This window comes from Centroberyx affinis, unplaced genomic scaffold, assembly GCF_046629955.1.
Source record: "Centroberyx affinis isolate AG114_WGS23_722 - 3 ecotype Tasmania unplaced genomic scaffold, CSIRO-AGI_Caff_v1 ptg002273l_1, whole genome shotgun sequence".
In the NCBI taxonomy this organism is placed as follows: domain Eukaryota; kingdom Metazoa; phylum Chordata; class Actinopteri; order Beryciformes; family Berycidae; genus Centroberyx; species Centroberyx affinis.
In genome coordinates, this window is record NW_027280557.1 from 45,786 (window position 1) to 56,004 (window position 10,219).

At 41.9% G+C, this 10,219-nt stretch overlaps 2 protein-coding genes across 4 annotated transcripts; both read right to left on the reverse strand.

Annotated features, from left to right (window-relative positions):
• Positions 1-886: 886 nt before the first annotated feature.
• On the reverse strand, positions 887-3,276 carry LOC139655479 (E3 ubiquitin-protein ligase TRIM39-like). The gene is made up of 2 exons (XM_071532900.1): positions 3,250-3,276; positions 887-2,287 (listed from the first exon to the last, which is right to left on the reverse strand). Exons 1-2 carry the CDS (start codon positions 3,274-3,276, stop codon positions 887-889), a joined length of 1,428 nt encoding a protein of 475 aa, XP_071389001.1.
• Positions 3,277-5,611: 2,335 nt separating this feature from the next.
• Positions 5,612-9,627, reverse strand: LOC139655477 (E3 ubiquitin-protein ligase TRIM39-like). 3 transcript variants are annotated; one of them, XM_071532896.1, is made up of 2 exons: positions 9,607-9,627; positions 5,612-7,943 (listed from the first exon to the last, which is right to left on the reverse strand). In XM_071532896.1, exons 1-2 carry the CDS (start codon positions 9,625-9,627, stop codon positions 6,561-6,563), a joined length of 1,404 nt encoding a protein of 467 aa, XP_071388997.1. In that variant the 3' UTR covers positions 5,612-6,560. The 3 variants fall into 3 exon arrangements, with proteins under 3 accessions (XP_071388997.1, XP_071388999.1, XP_071388998.1); XM_071532898.1 differs by lacking the exon at positions 9,607-9,627 and having other exon boundaries at positions 5,612-7,723; positions 7,793-8,253; XM_071532897.1 differs by lacking the exon at positions 9,607-9,627 and having other exon boundaries at positions 5,612-8,253.
• Between the last annotated feature and the right edge of the window lie 592 nt (positions 9,628-10,219).

Sequence of the window (10,219 nt, forward strand, 5' to 3'; positions counted from 1 at the left end):
TCATAAGGATGTTGTAGTGATACTTGAATCTGTTCAGAAGTTATGCACCTTTTAGTGAAAGGCCACGCCCACCATGACGCCCACTTTTGTCCAATCAACATGAAATCAACTCTAACCAACCTTCAAACCATGTTTTGTGCAAATCCATGCCCAACTTTTAGAGATATCCTGCTAACAGACTGCTGGGCGGAGGTAATGATGGTACTTTTTAAAGGACTCTAGATAACTGAAGTCCTCGGTTGACAAAATTAAAACTCTTTTACAGACAGGATGGTCTGGATGTTGGAGATGTTGAACGACAAATTATGAGGTTCTGATTTATTTTACCAAATGGATATAAAGAGTTTTGTAAATGAAGAGTTCAGCTGAGCCTGGATCTGTTGCTGTAAATATTAGAGTCAGTCCAGGATCTGCTGCAGTTTAAATTATTTAACTACAAAGAGAAGACTAGTTACAGTGGAGAGAAACTCTAAGAACCTGGAATAAAGTTAGATCAAATAAATTTAACACTTCAGATGAAGAACCAAAGAAAACAGGATGAACTTTTACCTGCAGTCTAAATATTAAAAAAAAGAAAATTCACTTTAACAAAGTAGAGCTCGTCTACTTTGAGGTAATGCAAAACTATTTTTATTTATTTCAGTGTTATAGATTATTTCAATATTTATTCATTTTATTTTTTCCCTGTTTTATATTATTCATATATTTTTCTTCCTTGTGTTTTATTTGCCTTTAATGATCTTTTTAGCAGTTTAAGGTTTCCTTTAATTTTTTTATATTGTTTTTATATTTTTGTTTGTTGTTGTTGTTATTGATGTCATCCACATCACCATGACAGCTACATCATCATCTTCATCATCGTCATCATCATCATCATCATCATCTCTTACTGTGCTGTTCCACTGTTAGAGAGATTGGTAAAATACTGGTAAAATCTGGTAACTGGTAAAATCTTCAGAGAGAGTTCATCCACAGTGTCAATGAATGGAAACAGCCTGTCAGTGAAAGTGTGTCTGAAGGTGTGTATGTGTGTGTTAGTATCAGGATCAGAGAATGACAGCTTTCCTCTGTTCCAGTCCAGATGCAGTCTGATCCTCTGGAGCTTCTTCTTCACTGGGAGAACAGTGAGCAGATCTGGTGGAGAGAATGCTCCGTATTTACCATCATAGAACAATACTGTCCATAATCCAGACCGTATGATTCCCTTCCTCTGGACAGACTCTGCTACCACACCCACAGCACACACTTTATTGTCTCCAACCTCAACATCCCAGCTGTGAGTTCCTGAGTTAAAGCCCTCAGATCCCAGGACAGAGAGGTAGGAGTCCATCCTCTCTGGGTTTTCAGGAAGCTTCTGTCTCTCTACACGTCTCACACTGGTCAGATCTTCAGACAGGATGAGTCTTGTACCGGCAGTGTTTGGGTCCAGAACCACAGGAGTGTAGGAGACCATCTCCTTCATCTTGTCCCAGACTGTGAAGCTCAGGTTGCCCAGGTGTTTGGCCTCGTCTATCAGAGCTCCTGAGACCAGCTGTGGATCCTCCAGCAGGGTGCGCTGGACTCTTTCCACTGTAGCCTTGTAGTTCTGCAGGAACGACACGTCTTCAGCTCTCAGCTCCTTCTCTATGGCTCTGACTGTGTCTGAAAGAGCTGCTATCTCTCTGCTCAGACCCTCAATCTTCTCCTTCATCGTCTGACTCTTCTGCTCCTCTTCCTCCCTCAGTGCAGCGATCCTGGCCTCCTCTTCCTCTTGTAGAAACTGGTGAAGCTTCTTAAACTCCTCCTTAATCTGCCTCTCTGTGTGTCGGGCCTGGACCTTAATGTGTTCTGCTGTTTGATCACAGTTTCCTTTAACTTCATTAAAGAGCTTCAGTTTCTCCTTTAAGGGCTTCAGTGATTCCTGAAGTTCCTCCTTGTGATCCAATGCAGCTTCATCGATGGGTCTGATTCTGTGGTTGGTGTGTGTTTTTGAATGCAGACAGACAAGACACACTGGCTGCTGATGGTCCAGACAGAAGAGCTTGAGTTTCTCAGAGTGCAGACTGCAGAGAAGCTCAGATCCTGCTGAAGCTCTCTGATCTCTCTCCAGTAAGAAAGTCTCACACAGGTTCTTTAACACCAAGTTACGAGGTGGTTCACTCTGTAAAGATATTTCCTTACAAAGTGGACACTCATGTATTAGTTTCTCTGTCCACCAGCTCTGCAGACAGGCTTTACAGAAGCTGTGGCTACATGACAGGACGACAGGATCTTTAAAGATGTCATGGCAGACAGGACAGGAGAGATCCTCCTCTGATATGGAAGACATTTTCTCTCTGAGTGAAGCTAAAAACAAACCAGACAGACCGCTCAAACAACATGTCAGTCAGTCAGTCGTGACACCACTCCCTCCTCTAGAAAGGTTCCCTGAAAGTTACTTTGACTTTGAGTCGTATTTCTTCTCAATCTAAGTCAGCAGCAGGTTGAAGTGGCAGTATTCCCAGTTTCCCAATATTCCAGTATTCCTAGTGTTCCCAGTATTCCAGTATTCCCAGTATTCCAATACCCCAGTATTCCCAGTATCCCAGTATCCCAGAATTCCAGTTTTCTAATATTCCAGTATACCCAGTACTCCCAGTATTCCCTCCTGTAGCTGTCCTCCCTCAGTGGAAGACGTAGGTTTGGTCTGAAGGTGAATCTTATCGTCTGTCTCTTGGCGTGTGTGTCTCTTCTCAGTGAGGAGTGAAGAATGGCAACCTGTTTCCTGGTTTGTCTCAGGTGAGTCAGGTAAGGGGCGGAGCTTTGTCAGGCTTTTTCTCCTACATGCTCAGCTGTTTACTGTAACAAAGCAGAGCTGAGTTTCATTCCACAGTGTTTCTCTCTCTTTGCTCACTGGGAATTGTAGTCTGATAGAGGCTCCAGACAACTAGAGTATGATTTGGATTCGAAGAGTTTTGATCCAAAATGAGATTTCCAAGAGATTTGTAGATGATGTGAGAGATGACATATATTGAATAAACAAACTGTAATGATAAATGCTTTTCCTTATTTTATTTTTTTCAGAAATGAATATACAGCATGTTGGAAATGAACTGTGCATCTGTGTTTCTAAATCCAGAATACAATAATGATAATCCTGAAATCTTAATTCTTTAAAGGCATGTTGTCAAGTCATTTCTGCTTTCTGAGATTGGCTCCAGTGGAGATTTCCAACTCACCGTGTGGTTTTCAGTAATATTTCTGATCATTTCAGTCTTAAATATGGTGCACCTCAAGGATCAGTTCTTTGGTCTTCATTATTTTGTCTATACTGCCTTAATTTGCATTGCTATGCAGACGACACCCAGCTGTATATTCCAACCAGCCTAGACAACACCTCCAGTCTCTTAAACTTAGAGGGTTGTTTAGCTGAGTTTAAAACCGAGATTTCAGACAACTTTCTACTTTTAAACCCACACAAAACCAAACTGTTAATTGTTGGACCAGCTAAACAGAAGCACCAGTTTCAAAACCTTACAGTAAACCTTGATGGCTGAACTATATCACAAAGCGAAACAGTAAGAAGTCTGGGTGTACGTTTTTCTTTTTTATTTCACATTGAGGCAATTGCTAAGTCAGCATTTTTCCTTCTCACGAAACATCACCAAAATCCAACCAATTCTATCACTGGAGGACTCAGTAACTTTCATTTATGCATTTGTTTCATCAAGGCCTGATTACTGTAATGTGCTCTTCTCCGGTCTCCCAGCTTCAGTTCTCAAACCACTCCAGCTGGTCCAAAATGCTGCAGCCAGAATTTTAACTGAAACAAAGAAATAGGATCACATCACCCCCATTTTGATCAGCCTACATCGGCTCCCAGTACAGGCAAGAGTCGACTTTAACATTCTTCTACTAAATGAAGCGAAGCCTGTGAAGCTAGTTCAGGCAGACAACTGGAGTCGTGCTGCAGACAGGTGATACACACTCCACTCATTGTTACTCTTAACAAGCGCCCCCCCTCTCAATAAGGCGGTCTATTGAAGTTACCATGCACTTGCCACTCTCTTCACATTGCCACGCTGCTGCTACTCTGCTCAGACTGTCGTCTCTGCTGCTCAGTTGTTGCTGCTGCTCGCCATGCCGGTGTTTCATCATCCCACCTCCACCCAGCATCCACCTGGAGGCTCTGAGTCCAGGTTTCCCTTGGCGTCACTCCCTGCTCTCATTTGGCTAGCTAGGTGTTTGCTGCAGGGACTGACAAGATCACTATCATAATTCTAATCAGATGTGTGAGTGTGAGTGTGTGTGTGAGTGTGTGTGTGTGTGTGTGTGTGAGTCACTTTGAGCTGAGAGTTACAGCCTGAAGAACGAGAACTACCAGCTTCTGATGAACGACACTGCCTGATGTTATTATATGATATTATATGATATGATATTATATGATCCAAATGTCTGCGGGCTAGATTTGACCCTACAAACAATCAAGAATCAAGAAGTCAAGAATGTAATAAAAATGTCATAAATGCATAATAACATCCCCAGACTGATATTGTAAAATTTTATGATGTGACACCCCTTTTTATGATGTAATAATTGCCAGTTTGATTTAATAATGTACTTCATTATCAGTGACAAGATCAGTTTTTACTACATTTTTGACTCATTTAAAGGAATATTTCATTACAATTTGACATGATATTATTATTATAATGCACAAGTTATCAGCTGCTACTGGGTTTTCCCAAAAGCATCTTAAGACTACGTTCATTTATTTACAATGGGACGGAGATGAAGTTAGCCTCTAAATGAATTTGGGAAACCCAGCCCAAAACTACAGGATAGTCCACAATCTACTGTAGTTTAATTATATATGAGAAATGATCAGATATGAATCATTTTTAAACATCCATGTATTGTTGTCAAATGAATGTCTCTACCTGTTTACCATCTACCCAGGTATGTAGCTTGTGGCTCATATCTAATATACATTATATATTGATATATATCTGCAGTTTATATTATTTCATTATTTATGTTTTTAATTTAATGGGAAACTGCAGACCAGAGTCAGTCTGTCAGTGTGTGTATAGTAAGATAATGCAGAGCCATGTGGAATTAGCTCAGTGAGATGAACAGATGCTTGTGATGCCGCAGGTTGCTGGTTTGAATCCCGTTGCCTCCTGAAACTAAAACAGACCAATGCTGTTCCTGTCAGTTGTGTAAAGGCTTGTAGAAATATGAAGATGAAGCAGGAAACTACAGAGATGAGAAACAGCTGAGTGGGATCAGATCCTGGATGAAGTCAGGATCTGTTGGTTCAGACTGCTGGTCTGATCCCTGTGGGGACAAATGTTCCTGCTGAAACCAGTCTGCAGTTTAATCTGATGGGTAAAGACATTAGCACTGCTTAGCTCTGCTGGTCTGAGTCTTGCTGCCAGCCGACGTTGGTACTGCAGCCTAAAATTCACCTGCTGCCCAGAAAGCATTTTCCCCACAGCTTCAACATCACACAAGTCCAAAAAAACACTTTGAATTATGTACTTTTAAATTAGCTTTAAGTCCTGCTGTTTTAACACATGCTCAGTAGGATCCCGGAGTCAGCAGAACCTAGACATGAAATCTGAACACATTTCCCTCTTAACTTCATTCTTTATTGGTTTTAGATGCAAAGTTATCCAGCAGTAAATTAAAATAATCACAGTAGGTACAAGATTACAAAGCTAACAACATAATCAGAAATTTACATTTTACATTTTGAGAATGCAGCTGATTTTCTTATGCAGAGTGACTTACAATGAGTGCAACAATAGAGAAAACTTCAATTCCAAAATCACCAACATTACATGAAGTCTGAATCCAAAATGAAATCTCAACCTTTCAAATAAAGTGACAAACGTATTATATATATATTGTGCAGAATTGATATGATGGTACTTTTTGAAGGACTCTAGATAACTGAAGTCCTCGGTTGACAAAATGAAAACTCTTTTACAGACAGGATGGTCTGGATGTTGGAGATGTTGAACGACAAACTATGAGGTTCTGATTTATTTTCCCAAATGGATATAAAGAGTTTTGTAAATGAAGAGTTCAGCTGAGCCTGGATCTGTTGCTGTAAATATTAGAGTCAGTCCAGGATCTGCTGCAGTTTAAATGATTTAACTACAAAGAGAAGACTAGTTACAGTGGAGAGAAACTCTAAGAACCTGGAATAAAGTTAGATCAAATCAATTTAACACTTCAGATGAAGAACCAAAGAAGACAGGATGAACTTTTACCTGCAGTCTAAATATAGAGAAAATTCACTTTAACAAAGTAGAGCTCGTCTACTTTGAGGTAATGCAAAACTATTTTTATTTATTTGAATGTTATAGATTATTTCAATATTTATTCATTTTATTTTTCCCCTGTTTTATATTATTCATATATGTTTTCTTCCTTGTGTTTTATTTGCCTTTAATGATCTTTTTAGCAGTTTAAGGTTTCCTTTTTTATATTGTTTATATATTTTTGTTTGTTGTTGTTATTGATATCATCCACATCACCATGACAACTACATGGCATCATCATCATCACCATCATCATCATCATCATCATCTCTAACTGTGCTGTTCCACTCTTACAGAGACCTTCACTGGTAAAATCTTTAGAGAGAGTTTATTCCCAGTGTCAATGAATGGAAACAGTCTGTCAGTGAAAGTGTGTGTGAAGGTGTGTATGTGTGTGTTAGTGTCAGGATCAGATAATGACAGCTTTCCTCTGTTCCAGTCCAGATGCAGTCTGATCCTCTGGAGCTTCTTCTTCACAGGGAGAAAAGTGATTCGATCTGGTGGGGAGGCTGCTCTGTATTTACCATCATAGAACCTTATTGTCCAGAATCCAGACTGTATGTGTCCCTTCCTCTCCACAGACTCTGTTAACACACCCAGTGCCCATCTTGTATTGTCTCCAACCTCAACATCCCAGCTGTGAGTTCCTGAGTTAAAGCCCTCAGATCCCAGGACAGAGAAGTAGTATTCAAACCTCTCTGGGTTTTCAGGAAGCTTCTGTGTCTCTGCCCATCTCACACTGGTCAGATCTTCAGACAGGATGAGTTCTGGATGGGCAGTGTTTGGGTCCAGAATCACAGGAGTGTAGGAGACCATCTCCTTCATCTTGTCCCAGACTGTGAAGCTCAGGTTGCCCAGGTGTTTGGCCTCGTCTATCAGAGCTCCTGAGACCAGCTGTGGATCCTCCAGCAGGGGGCGCTGGACTCTTTCCACTGTAGCCTTGTAGTTCTGCAGGAACGAGACGTCTTCAGCTCTCAGCTCCTTCTCTATGGCTCTGACTGTGTCTGAAAGAGCTGCTATCTCTCTGCTCAGACCCTCAATCTTCTCCTTCATCGTCTGACTCTTCTGCTCCTCTTCCTCCCTCAGTGCAGCGATCCTGGCCTCCTCTTCCTCTCGTAGAAACTGGTGAAGCCTCTTAAACTCCTCCTTAATCTGCCTCTCTGTGTGTCGGGCCTGCACCTTAATGTGTTCTGCTGTTTGATCACAGTTTCCTTTAACTTTATTAAAGAGCTTCAGTTTCTCCTTTAAGGGCTTCAGTGATTCCTGAAGTTCCTCCTTGTGATCCTGTGCAGCTTCATCGATGGGTCTGATTCTGTGGTTGGTGTGTGTTTTTGAATGCAGACAGACAAGACACACTGGCTGCTGATGGTCCAGACAGAAGAGCTTGAGTTTCTCAGAGTGCAGACTGCAGAGAAGCTCAGATCCTGCTGAAGCTCTCTGATCTCTCTCCAGTAAGAAAGCCTCACACAGGTTCTTTAACGCCAAGTTACAAGGTGGTTCACTCTGTAAAGATATTTCCTTACAAAGTGGACACTCATGTATTAGTTTCTCTGTCCACCAGCTCTGCAGACAGGCTTTACAGAAGCTGTGGCTACATGACAGGAGGACAGGATCTTTAAAGATGTCATGGCAGACAGAACAGGAGAGATCCTCCTCTGATCTGGAAGACATTTTCTCTCTGAGTGAAGCTGAAAACAAACCAGACAGACCGCTCAAACAAGAACTCAGTCAGTCAGTCGTGGCACCACTCCCTCCTCTAGAATGTTCCCTGAAAGTTACTTTGACTTTGAGTCGTGTTTCTTCTAAACTCCCGTTCAGTGTGAGGAGTCAGCAGCAGGTTGAAGTGGCAGTATTCCCTGTATTCCCAGTATTCCCAGTATTCCCTCCTGTAGCTGTCCTCCCTCAGTGGAAGTCGTGGGTTTGGTCTGAAGGTGAATCTTATCGTCTGTCTCTCGTTGTGTGTGTGTCTTATCAGTGAGGAGCGGAACAATAATAAACTCTGTTTCCTGGTTTGTCTCAGGTGAGTCAGGTAAGGGGCGGAGCTTTGTCAGTCCAGTTCTCCTACATGCTCAGCTGTTTACTGTAACAGAGCAGAGCTGAGTTTCATTCCACAGTGTTTCTCTCTCGTTGCTCACTGGGTATTGTAGTCTGATAGAGGCTCCAGACAACTAGAGTTTGATTTGGATTTGAAGAGTTTGAATCCAAAATGAGATTTCCAAGAGATTTGTAGATGATGTGCGAGATGAGATGATAAACAAACTGTAATGATACAACTTTTTTCCAAAAATCATAATCCTGAGATCTTAATTCTTTAAAGGCATGTTGTCAAGTCATTTCTGCTTTCTGAGATTGGCTCCACTGGAGATTTCCAACTCACTGTGTGGTTTTCAGTAATATTTCTGATAATTTCAGTCTTAAATATGTTGTACTCTCTTAAACTTAGAGGCGTGTTTAGCTGAGGTTAAAACCTGGATGTCAGACAACTTTACACTTTTAAACACGCATAGCTTACATTTGGGATATCGGTGAATCGGTTGGTCACATGGTGAATAGCTGGGGGGGAAGTTACCTATAGTCACTCCGTTGCCTGATATCAGACAGAACTGTCAACTCGTTCCACTCCATCTCCATCTTCAGTCTTCATTGCCTCCACTCTAACCGATTTCCGTGGGGGAGGGGGATTCGATTTTCCCTAACCAATCACTAGAGACCGACGTATCCGCCTGAATCTAACGTCATTTTAAGTCGACACTGATGCGAAAAAAACATCTGCCCTTTGAATAAATGCCTTCAAAGCAGAGAGCTGTTCGGATTTCAGAGTAATTGGTACTTTTAATGGATTCAGAACAGCCTGGATAGCAGCGTCTATCTTGTCTATAGCGTCTCCATTGTTGTTATTACTCCTCCTTGGTTCCGGCACACAGCTTGACAACAGCTTGACGACGGCGTTAGTCCCGCCCCCGTGGTTCTGATTGGCTAATCGTTAGTCCCCCCCGGCGCTCATTGGACCGATCATTTTCCAACCGAGAAACCGCTGTTTCATGTCACGATGCCAGACCAGAATCAGTCAACTCGGTGGAGTGGGCGGAGTCAAAGGTCTGGACCCAGGCAAGTCACTCTCAGCTCTCATTTGGCTATCTTAGGTGTGTGCTCACAGGGAGTGACAAGATCAGAGCCTAGACACCATACTCAACTTCATATATACATTAATTCTGAATAATCTGTTTATATGAGTTGACTGACTGAACTAATGTAGATGAGGCGGGTTGAGGGAAAGTGGGTTCACCAAAAAAACAAAATCACAACACTTCATCACAAAATAACTCATGGAATGCATTGAACATCACAGATAGATGAGATCTAACAGTGGACGAGCATTGGAGAATTTTTACTCCATTAACAAAATACAAAACCTGTTCCTAAACTGGGAAAAAAAGAGACAGCTGAGCCTCTTCACCACACACTCAGAAGAAGAAAGTCACTTTTACCAATGTCACTTTAAAGGATTTCTGGATAATGAAGTCCTCAAAATTCAAACAGTTACCTCTTGTTGCCATTTGGGGCCGCCAGCGTGCCAAACTTCCCCGCACAGCTTTAAATCCCTAAAACGTTCATGTAAAACGAGCGTGTCACAGTTTCCCCAGAAGTGTAAACACAGCAGCAGGGAGGACGGGGACGATGCTGTCAATAAACAGTCTCTTCATTTTCCCTTTCGGGAGGAACTGCCAAAACAAAACAGACTTCTTCGACAGAGTTTCTCTCGCTCTTCTGTGTGACAGAATCATAAATCCCAAAGTCTCCTGTCTTCCCAGTTTCCTCCACCTACTGACACAAACCGAGGGGAATATGGGATTTACAGCGGAGAATAACAGAGTTCACTGCCACGCTCGTCAGCACACCGCTTCTTCTTCTCTCCACAGCGTCTAACG